Raw genomic sequence first — 16,349 nt, 5'->3', positions numbered from 1 at the left:
TCTGTCTGCAGTTCTCATTGGTAAAACAGGGTCCCCTGGCAAGGTCAGACACCCCCGCCTCCTCCACGTGACGCGTCCCTCCGAACGTGACGTGTCCCTGGACTGTGACAGCAGGCCTGGCCAGAGGTTTCTAACCCATGGGAGCACTGACTGGGCCTGAGGGTAGACCTGCCCCTTGACTGGATTTCTCACCTAAAAGACAGGACTCTTCAGCACACTCAAGTTCATTTGAAGTTCTTGCCAGACATCACATTCTCAGCATACTTTTGTACATATTTCACAAGCAGTAGGTACTGTTGTAGAGAACTGCCTGTCACAAAAAAGTGGGCAAAAAATAGAGACAGGTGTATGTAATCTCCACCAAAATTGAAGTGCATGCCTGAGGGAACAGCTGAAATAACCATCATACTGTGTTACAACTGGCAAGGGATCACCACCTGTTAACACTTTAATTTCTGGCAAGTTCCTTAACCTCTCTGGGCCCCTGGGGTAAAGAATACCTCCTCGAGGGACTTTTCTGGCAGTCCAGTGGTTTGGGCTCTGTGTTTCCACTGCAGGGGGCACAGGTTTGATCCCTGGTCCAAGAAGGAGGATCCCGCCTGCCACGCAGCTTGGCCAAGAAAGAAAAAAAGAATAATACTTCTCCTGGAGGCCTGGTGCCCAGGTTAACTGAGATAAGCACAACTGCCATAGTACCTGGAGCAAGTAGGCACTTAACAAATGGAATCTTTTATTACCATAATTAACTTAAGAAAGCAGAAGCTCTAGTCTTTAACTGTCCTGAAAAACATCAAAATGATATTTCAATTAAAATATAATACTATATGGCTATTCAAGAGAATAAGACAACTCAATAAATACCAACACAAAACAATCTCTAAGATACAGTGCTGCTTTTAGTGCAAAAAAGTGACCTACTGTGAGTATCAACATTAAAGTAGGAGGGGGAGCCAGGCATTCCCAGCCCCGGGCACACTGCAGCTCTCAGGTTTGCTGGAGAAACAGGTATACCCACACATGCTATATTGCCTGACGTCTCTCAGAAGAACAGATAACGAAGGAAGGACAATGCTTGCTTCTAGGGAGAGGTGCTGGGGCCAGAGGGGGGAAAGACACCCTTCCGTAAAAATTTCTGAATTTTAACCAGTACACCGATTACCTACTCACAAAGTTTTTTTTAATATAATGAACAAAAATAATCTTTATTTTCTTTTTCCAACTGTCTTCTCTAATCACTGCACAAACAAAAAGAAGGGAGCTATCCCACTCAACTGAATTTCCTGGTTAATCACCAAGTCATATGAAGTACCATGCTAACCACAAGATAATCAGAGGTTAACAAGTGAAATATTCTCGTGTAAAATCTAAAAACTCTTCATGCCTTCCCTCCATTCCTGCCTTAAATCTAGGGTGGCAAATACGAGGTGCCTGTTCGCGTTTCGAGCCCCTCACTGGTCTGCGGCCCTTATCGCGAACATGAAACATCACTGAAGACCCTAGGAGGTAGCACACACAGAGGAGCTCAGACGCGAACAGCTCCCAAGGCAGGCCAGGAAATGTTCTGAATTCTTAGTCTTGCTTTTCCTTATTTTCACACATTTTCTTTAGAAAATTAAGGGAAATGTTTAGTAACTTTGGCTCCAGTTAACTGAACCTTTCCTGCTGATTTCCTTCCTCTAGTCACATAACAGATAAGACCCTGGGTACGTTTCAGGATTTTTAGACCCAGGCCTCGTTTTCAGCCCTGAATTTCATGGCAGAGTCCTTAAAAAAACCAAAGTATTTTTCACTGATGGCACTCTATAATAATGATGATAAATCTGCTTCTTGGTCACTAGTTCTAGATTCAGCCAACTTGATTTTTCTCTGACTCATCTTTTTCTACTTTAGCCCCGCTGTTCCAGAACCTACAGCATAACCCTTTCCAACGGCAGTCGACTATGTTACACAATGACAGGGCTCGGGGGAATTTACATGTTACCTACACGCAGGGCAAAGCCCCCAAACCTGGTAAGACACAAAAGTAATCACGCCCCCCTAATTTGCTAGTTGTTGTTGTTGCTGTTGTTCAGGCGCTCAGTCATGTCCGACTCTTTGCGGCCCCACGGACTGCAGCAGTCAGGCTTCCCTGTCCTTCACTAACTCCCGGCGTTTGCTCACACTCATGTCCACTGAGTCGGTGACGTCACCCAACCGCCTCGTCCTGTCGCCTCCTTGGGTCACTACATTTCAAACAGGTTACTGTCACATTTGGGATGACATACAATTAATTTCCAGATTTAACAGCAGTGGAGATTTTCAAGGAGGGAGAAGAAGAAGAGCACTTCCCGCCATATGGCAAATGAGGAAAAAACACTGCTGGCTTTATCAGCGCACCACCTACGGCACCGCGGCACTTTACCGGGCGGCCAGAGGTGGCAGAAGCGCTCCCCACTCCAACACGGAGAGCCAGGAAGCCTGACTGAACACCTACTGGAACACCGGGAAGCAAAGGAAGGCGGCTGCAGCCCCAGCAACGGGAAATACCAGCCCCCCAGCCCCCCCGGGCCCTCTAAGGCTCAGTTCTCGAGGTGGACGCCTGACCCAGCCCTGCCCTCCTCACTCCCTCTCCAGCCAGGAAGCTGCAGGGCAAGATGGCATCTTGCTTGCACAGCTGCTTCACAAATCCTTCCCGACTCTTCACCCACCTTGTGGAAAAACACTGAATGGAGAAGGAAATGGCAACCCACTCCAGTATTCTTGCCTGGAAACTCCCATGGATGGTGGAACCTGGTAGACTACAGTCCATGGGGTCGCAAAGAGTCGCACACGACTGAGCAACTTCACTTTCACTATAGCCGATTCACTTTGCTGTACAGCAGAAACTAACAGAACATTGTAAAACAACTATAGTCCAATAAAAACTAAAAAAAAAAAAAAACACACACACTGAAATTTTTTTGGGGTGTTTTTCATACCATCAGGTATTGGCTGTTAAGACTGTCAGTCAACTTTGGTTGCTCTGGGAAGTTCTCATAGATTGAAAATATCCCCCACATGTAGAAAGGAGGTCAAGTTTGAGTCCACGCTAAGCCCGTTAAGGCTGAACAGCCCAGCAGATGTGACTCATACGCGCTGTGCTGTGTGAGTCACGCTGACGCGGCGGCAGGAAGCTGGTCTACGCCGGGCAGGCGCTGGGCACCTGAGAATGTCGTGCCCGGAGGGGCGAGTACTCACTGGCGACAGGAAGTGGCTGGTACTGTTAACGACAGTGATAAAGAGAACGCGGGGGAGAGCTTGCATCCAGCATGTAGACTCTGTCCCAGAGAAACAATCTCTGAAAGTTTTGGAGTAAAATCACCTCATTAGACTGAGGTTCACTGTGGAACAGCTTTTGTTCTAGCAACACGTGTTCAAGTAGCTTTACAAATGGCTTGTATCCTTAATCTGTAGACTTAACCAAGTCTTAATGAGGTTACTTGTTTGATTCTACAGCATTCTACCTGGGGAAAACCCACGCTGTGGGGATACTACACTTTGCTGCAGTGCCCAAGGTCAGCAATACGCCATTCCTAATGTCAAACATCCAGAAGATATTCCTTTCCAATTTGTAAGTTTGAGGTAGAATACCCATAACACAGTTTGCCATCGGAAGCACTTGTGACTGTCCATTAGGTACATTCAACTGCTGTGAATCACCACCTTCCACCTCCAGAGCTCTTCATCTCATAAAGCTGACCCCCTTTAAACACGAACTCCCCAGTCCCCACCCCCCAGTCCCTGGCACCCACCAGGATACTGTGTCCCCATGAACTTGACTCCTCTCGGGAACTCACAGCAGTGGTGTCAGGCAATATTTGTCTTTTGGGGACTGGTTTATTTCACTTAGCATAACGTCCTCCAGGTTCACCATGCTGTAACATTTCAGCATCTCCTTTTTATCAAAGCTGGATAATATCTGATTGTATGCATATGCCACACTCTGCTCATCCATTCATCCATCAAAAACATCTATATATTTTTAAACACTTGTAAAAAGAGTCGGCTTAAATAATGAGAAACCCAAGATACTGCCTGCTCCAGGGAAGTCTTTAATACAAAGGCTTTCATCTGCTAAACTGCAGTGGTTAGTTTCTGGCCTGCATCAAACCGACTGCACTCTGTTGAAAACCAAAAAGTGACTGAAACCTCTGCAAACTGTCCACAAGTAACCTGGTGCAAAACCCAACACGCACAGGACTTGGCCTCCCTAAGGCTCAGAGCCTGCACCCAGGAGCTGCAAGAGCACCATCTAAAAGTCAAGAGGCCCTCACTCATGGTCCAATAGTTAAGACTCCATGCTTCCACTGCAGAGGGCACAAGTTCGATCCCTGGTTGGGGAACTAAGATCCCACATGCTGCACGGTGTGGCCAAAAGAAAAAAATGAAATAAAATTATAAAGAATAAAATAAATAAAAGTCAAGATGACTAGAAAAAAGTTAACATCATAACCAATACCTAAGCAGAAAAAAGTATCCTTAAGTCCATAGGGCTGTAAGCAGGGAAGATGGAAGACAGGATAATATGGAAACATATTTAGATAATATCTAAGTTTCTGAACATCTAAATATCTAAATTCCTAAATACCTGAATTTAGAACACAAACAAGGGGGAAAAGAGTGCATTTTTGAAAAATTTCTTCTAACCATCTAAAATTCAACGTGAACCAACCACAGCTCAGGGGGAAAAACCACTTCAGCTCAGTGACAGCACAGCTGTGCCGTCATCGGGGGCAGGCATCTGAGCGCCCAGCCTTCTCGGCACCGAGTCTGCGGGCACAATTAAGGCAGAGTCTTGGTCCCAGGTGGGCCGCTGGCTCTGCAGATGGCTGCGGGGCTTTCAGCACGTTGCTCGGGAGAACAGTGTAACGGTGTCTAGTGTGGGATGAAGTCACGTTGTTCGGGAGAACAGTGTGATGGTGTCTAGCATGGGATGACGTCACGTTGCTCGGGAGAACAGCGTGACGCTGTCTAGCGCGGGATGACGTCACGTTGCTCGGGAGAACAGCGTGACGCTGTCTAGCGCGGGATGACGTCACGTTGCTCGGGAGAACAGCGTGACGGTGTCTAGTGCGGGATGATGTCACATTGCTGGGGAGAACAGTGTAACGGTTTCTAGTGCGGGATGACGTCACGTTGCTCGGGAGAACAGTGTAACGATGTCTAGGGCCGAATGACGTCGGTTGGTTACCATCACCACCAACTGCAAAGCAAAAAAAATTTTTTTTTTTTTTTGCCACACTGCATGGCATGCGGGATCTTGGTTCACTGACCAGGGATAGAACCCGTGTCCCCTGCAGTGGAAGTGCCAAAAGTTCATTTATTAAGGGTGTGCCAGGTGGAGAAAGCTCTGTCTTCAGTCCTCTACTCGAGGCTGCACAATCCTCAGCCCCATCGCTACTGGGGGCACGAGAGGAGAGGGCTGCGCTGTGCATTGCAGGGCGTTCAGCAGTGTCCCTGCCCTCTACCAGGATCACCATCAGGTGCCAGGGTCACCAACACCACCACCACGAAACCATGACAATCAAAAGGTGTCCAGACATGACTCGGTGTCCCTCAGAAAGTATTTTGAAGATACCCATTTCAAGCCACCAACCCGAGCATCCTTGGGACACAACCTGCTTCTGCCCTCTCTTCCCACCTGCAAGGTCCTTCCACCTTTCAGAGTGAATTCAAGGATGGATTCACTTGAATTCACTCTCACTTTCTCCACAAAGAACCCACATCCCTTCCAGCCCACCCAGACCTCCCAGGCCTTACATGTTATTGTTTCATCACCAGCCCCTGGACTGCTGTGACACAGCTGCTGCTGCTGCTAAGTTGCTTCGGTCGTGTCCAACTCTGTGCGACCCCATAGATGGCAGCCCACCAGGCTCCCTCGTCCTGGGATTCTCCAGGCAAGAACACTGGAGTGGGTTGCCATTTCCTTCTCCACTGCATGAAAGTGAAAAGTGAAAGTGAAGTCGCTCAGTTGTGTCCGACCCTCAGCGACCCCATGGACCGCAGCCCACCAGGCTCCTCCGTCCATGGGATTCTCCAGACAAGAGTACTGGAGTGGGTGCCATAAGGGCTAGGCGCAGTGAGACAACTGAGTGTTGATGTACAGGGAGATGGCAGTCCGGCTACAGATGCACAATAGGCTGATGGAAAGCTGAAGACAATGCTGTCCTAGGGCAGTACAAGACTCCCTGCCAGTGGGCAGAGGATGCTGAGATCGGGGGGCGGTGGCCAGTCTAGGCTTGATGGCCAGGGCTCCACTGGAGAAGAAAACTGAAAAGGAGAGCATGGGCATCAGGGTCAGAGCTGAGCAAGCCAGAGACTAGGCAGAAAAAAAAAAAACAAAAACAACTAAGCGATTACAACAAGGTTATATGAGACAAGGTTAATACACAAAAGTCAGTCTCCTTCCTATATATGAGTAATGAACAAGTAGAAACTGAAATTTAAAACATATTATTTACATTCAGCTCAGTTCAGTCACTCAGTCGTGTCCGACTCTTTGCGACCCCATGAATCGCAACACGCCAGGCCTCCCTGTCCATCACCAACTCCCGGAGTTCACTCAGACTTACGTCCATCGAGTCAGTGATGCCATCCAGCCATCTCATCCTCTCTCATCCCCTTGTCCTCCTGCCCCCAATCCCTCCTAGCATCAGTCTTTTCCAATGAGTCAACTCTTCGCATTAAGTGGCCAAAGTACTGGAGTTTCAGCTTTAGCATAATTCCTTCCAAAGAAATCCCAGGGCTGATCTCCTTCAGGATGGACTGGTTGGATCTCCCTGGAGACCAGGGGACTCTCAAGAGTCTTCTCCAACACCACAGTTCAAAAGCATCAACTCTTCGGCGCTCAGCTTTCTTCACAGTTCAACTCTCATATCCATACATGACCACTGGAAAAACCATAGCCTTGACTAGACAGACCTTTGTTGGCAAAGTAATGTCTCTGCTTTTCAATATGCTATCTAGGTTGGTCATAACTTTTCTTCCAAGGAGTAAGCATCTTTTAATTTCATGGCTGCATTCACCATCTGCAGTGATTTTGGAGCCCCTAAAAATAAAGTCTGACACTGTTTGCACTGTTTCCCCATCTATTTCCCATGAAGTGATGGGACCAGATGCCATGATCTTGGTTTTCTGAATGTTGAGCTTTAAGCCAACTTTTTCACTCTCCACTTTCACTTTCATCAAGAGGCTTTTTAGTTCCTCTTCACTTTCTGCCATAAGGGTGGTGTCATCTGCATATCTGAGGTTATTGATATTTCTCCTGGCAATCTTGATTCCAGCTTGTGCTTCTTCCAGCCCAGCGTTTCTCATGATGTACTCTGCATATAAGTTAAATAAGCAGGGTGACAATATAGAGCCTTGACGTACTCCTTTTCCTATTTGGAACCAGTCTGTTGTTCTGTGTCCAGTTCTAACTGTTGCTTCCTGACCTGCATATAGGTTTCTCAAGAGGCAGGTCAGGTGGTCTGGTATTCCCATTTCTTTCAGAATTTTCCACAGTTTATTGTGCTCCACACAGTCAAAGGCTTTGGCATAGTCAATAAAGCAGAAATAGATGTTTTTCTGGAACTCTCTTGCTTTTTCCATGATCCAGAGGATGTTGGCAATTTGATCTCTGGTTCCTCGCCTTTTCTAAAACCAGCTTGAACATCTGGAAGTTCACGGTTCACGTATTGCTGAAGCCTGGCTTGGAGAATTTTGAGCATTATTTTACTAGCGTGTGAGATGAGTGCAACTGTGCAGTAGTTTGAGCATTCTTTGGCATTGGCTTTCTTTGGGATTGGAATGAAAACTGACCTTTTCCAGTCCTGTGGCCACTGCTGAGTTTTCCAAATTGGTTGGCATATTGAGTGCAGCATTTTCACAGCATCATCTTTCAGGATTTGAAATAGCTCACCTGGAATTCCATCACCTCCACTAGCTTTGTTCGTAGTGATGCTTTCTAAGGCCCACTTGACTTCACATTCCAGGATGTCTGGCTCTAGGTCAGTGATCACACCATCGTGATTTTCTTGGTCGTGAAGATCTTTTTTGTACAGTTCTTCTGTGTATTCCTGCCACCTCTTCTTAATATCTTCTGCTTCTGTTAGGTCCATACCATTTGTGTCCTTTATCGAGTCCATCTTTGCATGAAATGTTCCCTTGGTATCTCTAATTTTCTTAAAGAGACCTCTAGTCTTTCCCATTCTGTTGTTTTCCTCTATTTCTTTACATTAGCACTCCCCAAAATTAAATACTGAGGTATAAACCTAATAAAATATGTACAAGATCTATATGAGGAAAACTAAAAAATTCTAAAGAAAGACATCAAAGAAGAACTAAATACATGGAGACATGACCCATGTGAAGAGTAAGACTCAATACTGTCAAGATGTCCGTTCTTCCGTACTGGGTCTATATATTCAAGTGATCCCAATAAAAATCCCATTAAGTTATATTGTGGATGTTAGTAAACTGATTCTAAAGCTATATGGAGAAGGAAAAGACCTACAATAGTCAACTCGATATTGAAAAAGAACAAAGTCTGAGGACTAATCCTATCAGATTTCAAGACTTACTACAAAGCTACAGTAATCAAGACACTGTGATACTGGCAAAAAAGACATACAGACCGATGGAACAGCATGCAGAGCCTCGGAACAGACCCACGTGGTCAACTGATCTCGACAGAGCGCAAAGACAAAACTGTAGACAAAGGACAGTCCTTTCAAAAGCGGCGCTGGAACAACTGGACATCCACAAGCAAAAAAAACGAAACCTAGGGAATTCCCTGGCGATCCAGTGGTTAGGACTCTGTGCTTTTATTGCAGGGGGCATGGGTTCGATGCCTGGCTGGGGAAGTAAGATCCCCCAAACCTTGCAGCCCAGCCAAAAGAAAAATGAACTGTAGATACAGACCTTATATCGTCACAAAAATGAACTCAAAATAGAGTTCCCTGGTGGTCTAGTGGTTAGGATTTGACACTTTCACTGTCATGGGCCTGGGTTCAATCTCTGGTTGGGGATCTGAGATTCTGCAAGGTGTGCAGTGAGGGAAAAAAAAAAAGAACCTCAAAAAAACTGACTGACCTAAACGGAAAATGCAAAACTATAAAACTAGAAAATCACACTGAAGAAAATCTAGAAGACCTTGGGTATGGTGATGAGGTTTTAGATACAACTCCAAAGACAGGATCCATAAAAGAAATAACTCATAAGCTGGACTTCATTCAGATTAAACAATTCTGCTCTGCAAAAGGCACTATCCAGAGAATGTGAAGACACAGCCACAAACTGCAAGAAAATATCTGCAAACGACAAATCTGATAAAGGTGGTACTCAGTCATTCAGTCGTGTCCGACTCTTTACGACCCCACGGACTGTGGCCCGCCAGGCTCCTCTGTCCATGGATTTCCCAGGCAAGAATACTGGAGTGGGTTGCCATTCCCTCCTCCAGGGGATCTTCCCAACTCAGGGATTGAACCCACATCCCTTGTGTCTCCTGCACTGGCAGGCGGATTCTTTACCACTAGTGCCACCAGGGAAGTCCTCTGATAAAGGACTATTATCTAAAATATTCAAAGAACTCTCAAAATTCAACAAGAAGAAAACAAACAACCTGACTGAAACTGGGCTAACCAAAGGAGATACAGCAATGGCAAGTAAGCATATGGAGAGCTGCTTCACATCACTTGTCACCAGAGAACCACAAATTAAAACCAGATCCCATCACACACCTTCTCAACGGCTCAAATCCAGAACACTGACATCAAATGCTGATGAGGCTGTGGAGCAATTCCCTGCCCCACATGCCCCTCACTCACTGCTGATGGGAATGAGAAGCGGTACAGCCACTTTGGCAGTTTCTTACATAAACATACTCTTACCATATAATCCAGCAACTGTGCTTGCTATTTACCCAAATAAACTGAAAAGTTATGTCCACACAAAAACCTGTACAAGGATGTTCCTAAGAGCTGTATTCATAACTGTCAAAACTTGGAAGCAATCAAAAATATCCTTCAGTAGGCCAATGGATAAAACTGTGGTACACCCAGACCATGGGCAATGATTCAGCGCTAAGACTATCAAGCCATGAAAAGATATGGAGTAAATGTAAATGTTTATCAAGTGAAAGAAGGCAATCCGAGAAGGCCATACTGCATGGTTCCAACCATACGATGTTCTAGAAAAGGCAAACCTATGGAGACACTGAAAAGATGAGGGGTTGAGGGGAGGGTGGGATAAACAGACAGAGGACACAGGACTTTGGGGGTCATGAGGCTCTTCTGTTGGCGAAGGCAATGGCACCCCACTCCAGTACTCTTGCCTGGAAAATCCCATGGATGGAGGAGTCTGGTAGGCTGCAGTCCGTGGGGTCGCCAAGAGTCGGACACGACTGAGCGACTTCACTGTTTTCACTTTCATGCACTGGAGAAGGAAATGGCAACCCACTCCAGTGGTCTTGCCTGGAGAATCCCAGGGACGGGGGAGCCTGATGGGCTGCCGTCCATGGGGTCGCACAGAGTCGGACACGACTGAAGCGACTTAGCAGCAGCAGCAGGCTCTTCTGTAGGATCCTACAGCGGTGGATACAATACGCCATCACGCGTCCGGCCAAACCTACAGAATGTACTCCGCCAAGAGTGGACCCTAGTGTCAACTGTGGAGCGTGGTAACGCCACGCCAGTGCAGGTGCACGGGCGCGCTGGGGGAGGAGAGTGACCGACAGCCACGGGGGCTGCGGGGGACGGGGAGGTAAAAAGCCAACTCTGTACTTTCTGCCCGATTCGGCTGTCAATCTAAAACGGCTCTAAAGTTGATTCTTTTTTTTGTTTTTTGGAAAGAAGTAAAGCCAATTAAGAGACCAAATTTTCAGTGTGTAGTAAAAACAAAGTGCAAATGAAACTTTATCTTGAAAAATGAAACAGAACCATTTATGTTTTTACATGTAACATAACGTAGGTTATAAATGGAACTATGACATAAAAAGGAAACCAAGTAGGGAATTTTGGCTTAATTTTTCCAAAAACATTTATGATGGCACCACAAAGCACAACTCACTCTTTCTTTAACTCCTGCTGTAGAATTTTGCAAATACAGCTGAGGATTTTGCCAGTCTTTTTCAAGGGCCTCTCTGTCTTGATACTCAAACGATTCAATTTTGAGGTGCTCGTGATATCATCTACCCCATCGTTTCTTAACTAGTGGGCTGTGGAGGGACATGTGTGAAACTTTCAGTCCTCAAACATTTCTTTCCTCAAACTTAAAAGACATTGTGCATCTTTTGCAAGATTAACAATTATATTTCACAACTGTGACCGCTTTACCAACCAGCACTGAGTGTGACAATAACACTGATTTCATGGGCAGAGGTACAAGCTGATGTTCAGCTATGATGTCCGGGCATGGAGAAAACTCCCAAGTCGTCAACTCATTACAGACAATTTTCATGTTCCGATAATTTTTATCCTTCCCTATACCACTCTTAGCTGGAGGGACTTGGGCAACCAGCAGTCTGATGACAAAGACCCCTGTAATCACATTAGAAGGACAGAAAAGAAGCCAATTTAAGCTAAAATCCAGGGGCTAAAGTCAAGCGCTTTTCTATTGCTGAAGATGTAAAGATGAACATGACCTCCCTCTAAAAATTCAATCTAACGCAGTTGAACGAATAAACACACAATACGGTAAGTGCTGTGACACAAAGGTGTCTATGCAGAAAGTGCTATAGAAGAAACCTAAGCGAGGAAGAAATTAATTCTTCTGGCTCTCTAACTTAGGCCTTGAAGGAGGTATTTTAAAAGCAGACACCAGGCTGCCAAGTAGAGTGTAGGAGCGAAGAAAGGCCTGGAGACGGAAAACAAAGCTCATTCAAGAAACACAAGGTCAAGTGTAACTAGCTCAGTTAGTTGTTGCTGGTTAGGGGAAAGGAGAGATTTATAAAACAATAACAAAAAAAGAACCACTCTGAAAAAGTAAGGCTGGGGCCCAAGTGTAACACATGCAAACAAGTTTGGATTTTATTCTCCAGCTACAGAAGCCACCGTAAACTTTCAAACAAAGGAGTCGGGATATTTGAGAAATCCCTGGCAATGGTGTATCGAGCCGGGGCTGAGGCAACCCACAGCACAAGCGACTCCTGTTACAGGGTCTAAGCCAGGACAGCAGAGCAGGAGCAGACGGGAGGTGTGGGCGCAGAAGCAGGTCACCAGGGTTTAGCTGCTATTGCGTGTTGACAAAGGCTTCCAGAGAGAATGAGAAATCTGAGAAATAACCCTGGGGCACCAGCCGGCTGCTGTTAATATTAATAGTTCAAAGAAAAAGAAAAAAAAAAAAAAGCAGGAGAAGCATATTCCAGGGTGGGGAGGAGCAGAAGGGTTAAACGTGGGACGGACTGGCTGGACTAAGCTGAGCGAGCTCGCATAAACCGAAGGCGGACCAGCACCCAGCAGAAAGCCGGGGCTGGAGATGTGGGCCAGGAAGACGTGGTCGCCAGAACCCATAAGGGAACTGGCTGTGGAGGGCCACTGAATTTCAGCCAGGTGTATCCCTCTCCCCACTCTGAACTGTCTCTTTTGTCTATCTTTTTTTTTTTTAACTAGGCATCACCCACTTTCTATACTCTAAAACACCTCTTTCTCCTCATTCAACTCATTCCATAACTACATTCTTCCAGAAAACAGGACTGACACCATACCATACAACATTATTCTAAAAGGTCCACCAAGCCAATAGGAAAGCTGTGTCTTTCAAGATTATCGATTCCTGGAGAAAAGAAACAAAACATTCTTGATGAAATAAAAATTTGTATTTTAAGGCAAGACAAGAAAAATTTAAACATAAAACTCTTCTCTGCCCATTTTGGCCTCCTCCCTCCCCCTTGGAGTGTTACGTTGTTAACCAGCCCTCCCCAGTGGCAGAAATACCCACGCAACCATTAAGATCAATTTTCCTTCTTCTGGAGCCAGCCACAAAACTCCTCTCTCAATCCTTCCTCTCTCTCAGTCCTCTCAGGAGTCACTCACCTTGCATGTGCAGACACTTTCAGTGAACTTTAGTGCCAATATATCATTTCCCTTCAAGCATCTCATACACACATATGTCACGTTTACAATGCCAATACATCATTTCCCTTCAGAACAGCAATTGGCCCAGAAGAGACGGGGCTACACCTAATGCGAGTTCTTAGTTTAGTCACTCGTGACCTTGTTAATGTCACTAGCTACATTACTTGCATTCTGCCTATTTTATAAGATTACTGTTTCCTACGTTACCAAACGTGTGACTAAGCCTCCAATAAAATTAATGGCCACTAGATAACTTGAAATGATTGACTAAGTATATAGCTCTGTAAAACCAATGACTATAGTAGTATAGCTCTACATGTGGGAAGAAGCAACAACAGGGAACTGTTTCTTGGAGCATAACAGACTACTAAGATACGTGGTCCAGAGGCTTTTGGTTGCTGTTCACAGGGCCTAGTCCCCTAACAGCACATCAAGGGGCCTATCAAGGAAATCCTCCCCTGACCTGGGAGTGAGCATGGCTAGCACCATGGAATTGCTCACCAAATGCCTCCTAAACCTTGGTCAAATTAAGACTGAAAGGGAAAGGACTGTAGAGAATCTTGCCCACCGTCCAGTTCTATAAGCATCAAATCATTAGCCACTGCGATCACTGACTCACATTCATCCCCAAAGGAATTCAGGGCAAAGATTAGGATGAGGTACTTCTTGCTCTAGGAAAAATGACCAAATTGGCCCTCAGATTGTTTCCAGGAGAAATATCTCACAAAGCTGGATTCCTGCACCTGCCCACACTGAGATCATTAACACAGATGTCTGTTCCTCCTGATTAGCAGCAACCTTCTGCTGAGACATGTACTTGTCAGCAAGGTCGCTCTCGGCCACGTACACACAGCTCCCCACACCCCCAACAGTTCTCAGAGTTTTCAGAGGCTGTCACTGGGTTATGAGGCTCAGCCTGGATCGAATAAAACTTCCCATTTCTTTCTTAGATTGAAGACTGATTAGTTTTTTCATCGACATCCTCTAAGCTTTTAAGATTGTCAGATTTGCGCAAAACACAAAAGGTTTTGCTAATGAGTGACACTCCCCAGAAAGGGGCCACAAAAACACCTACAGCTGGATCCAAGGTGTCCACATGTTTTCAGAGGCAACAGGAGAGAGCACTGGAGTAGGCAGTGGGTTCAAGAGGCTGGGCAGCTCGCTCTAAGGTCAGCTCAGAGCCACTGACCTCAGGCAAGCCGCTGCCCCTTACACCTTCCATTTTACAGCTGGATGATCTGAGCATCACAAGGGACAAGCCTCTCACAGAGAATTTTCAGGCCTAACTAAATGTGATAGCTTGGAAGAAAGTTTCATTTGGGGAGAAAAAACAAAAAAACAGAACATTTAATTAGGCAATTCTTGGGCTTTCCTTTCTCTTCGACTCTCACTGCTCCTAAGCGTATCTGTAAGAAAGGCCACTGGCACAAAAATAAAGTGAAGGTCAGTTAATTCTGCTGCATTTGCGGCTCTGGTAAAACACTGGGCACAGAAAAGGAATCAAATGACGAAAACTGGATTTCAGGATTATTGGTGCCAGCCAGCCAGTTTCTAGACACTGCACTCAACCTGGTCAAACAGTTAAAAGAAAATTAGCAGTAAAAGACCACACATTTTTAAATGTCTCAACAGTAGGAAGCCTACTAAATGGTAAGTGGTCATCTCAAAGGCACAGTATTGACAAAAACCAAATTCATGTTTTCTGGTTAAGCCTGAATACATACGTACACACACAGACACACACACACACTTCTTGTAATTTAAACTTATGATTAAGTTTTCTAAGCTTAACAAAGGGGGCAAAATCTTTTTACCTTTAATAGTTATTTTTAGAGCCACACATCCTAATTTTGGCTTGTCACCCACCTACATGTCTGCAAAGTTAGTGAGGAATGAACAGAAGCCACCACTTCACCGCATACAAATGTCTCTTTCAACAGGAAAGAGATCTAATCTTGGACTAGAGAAACTAAAAGCAAAAGTCACCAGGTGATTTTTTTTAAGCGGGCCACAATATCCCTCCTTCATTCAAGTCCCTAAACCCAAAGGGACTTGCTAGACATAGTTCCGGCTGCCCGGGTGGCTCAGTGGGTAAAGAATCCGCCTGACAATGCAGGAGACCCAGGTTCAATCCCTGGGTTGGGAAGATCCCCTGGAGGAGGGCATGGCAACCCACTCCAGTATCCTTGCCTGGAGAATCCCCATGGACTGAGGAGCCTGGTGGGCTATGGCCCATGGAGTCACAAAGGGTCGGACATGACTGAGCGATCAACACTTTCAGTTCTTTCAGACGCATTTTAAGCTTCTGTACAAAGTGTACTTTGTGACTGAACAATATTGCTCTCCTTAGAAGAGACCTGTTTTCCCACGACACCGGTATGTTTTCAACAGCCTGCCTTCAGGCGGAGGGTGGGGGGGTGGCCTTGAGGGGCCGCGGGGTCCGTTTTTCTGGATCTGGCCCCTAGCCGGCCGCAGGCCCCCCGGTCGGGCTCTCGCCCCCTTCATCGGGCCCCGCCCCCGGCCGGCGTCACCTGACCGCCCGCCCCCTCTGCCACCGACCTGATGACACTGATGTGGAACTGGTCCTCGCGAAGGCCCCGCCAGGCGCCGGGCAGGAACTCCTTGCACCACAGATAGGCCCTGCGCCGCGTCCGGAGCTCGGGCTGGTCGTCCGCCGGCGGCGGCGGCGGGGGCGGCGGGGGTAGGGGCAGCGGCGGCGGCGGCGGCGGGGGCAGTGCGAGCGGCGGCTGCCGCCCGCCCAGCTGCTTGGGCTCGCGGTCACTGGCGCCGTCGCGCTGCTGCCCCACGCCGGGCGCCGGGGCCGCGCTGCCGCTGCCGCAGCTCAGCAGCAGCCCGAGCGGCGAGGGCTCCGCCTCGCCCCCGTTGCAGAACTTGGTCTTCATGCCGGGCAGGCGGCCGAGGAGGCGCGGTCGGCCGCAGCGCGTGAAGGCGAGGCTCAGGGTCCGTCCGGACGCCCCCCTCACGGAGGCCGGGCACCGAGGCCGCTTGCCCCCTCGCTGACGGGCAGGCCCGGGGCGCGGGCGACTGGGGGCGCGACGGACGGGTGCGGGGCGGCGGCGCGGAGGTAGCGAGCGGCGGGCGGCGGCGGCGGCGGCGGCGGCGGCAGCAGCACTCGGCTGGTCCCGCTCGCCGTGGCGCTCGCTCCTATACCGCCGCCGCACGAGGAGCGCCGGCCGCGTCACAGCCCGCCCTCGAGCTCGCCGCTGATTGGCCGCCGCCCGCCGGCCCCGGCGCATCACAACCGCCTCCGCCCTCTCC

At 47.5% G+C, this 16,349-nt stretch overlaps 1 protein-coding gene across 3 annotated transcripts in view; it reads right to left on the bottom strand.

The window, feature by feature from the left end:
• Positions 1-16,148, bottom strand: part of CHKA (choline kinase alpha) — a 61,241-nt gene extending 45,093 nt beyond the window's left edge. Inside the window, exon 1 of one of the 3 annotated variants that reach the window (XM_027532624.1) lies at positions 15,630-16,148. In XM_027532624.1, coding sequence (XP_027388425.1) covers positions 15,630-15,973 — 344 coding nt within the window. In that variant the 5' untranslated portion in view covers positions 15,974-16,148. The remainder of the gene's footprint in view (positions 1-15,629) is intronic. The other 2 variants (XM_027532626.1, XM_027532625.1) reach the window with 2 other exon arrangements.
• Between the last annotated feature and the right edge of the window lie 201 nt (positions 16,149-16,349).

The sequence above is a fragment of the Bos indicus x Bos taurus genome, chromosome 29 (assembly GCF_003369695.1).
Source record: "Bos indicus x Bos taurus breed Angus x Brahman F1 hybrid chromosome 29, Bos_hybrid_MaternalHap_v2.0, whole genome shotgun sequence".
NCBI lineage: Eukaryota > Metazoa > Chordata > Mammalia > Artiodactyla > Bovidae > Bos > Bos indicus x Bos taurus.
Note: the sequence above shows the minus strand (reverse complement) of the source record. Positions and strands in the feature narration are given on the sequence as shown.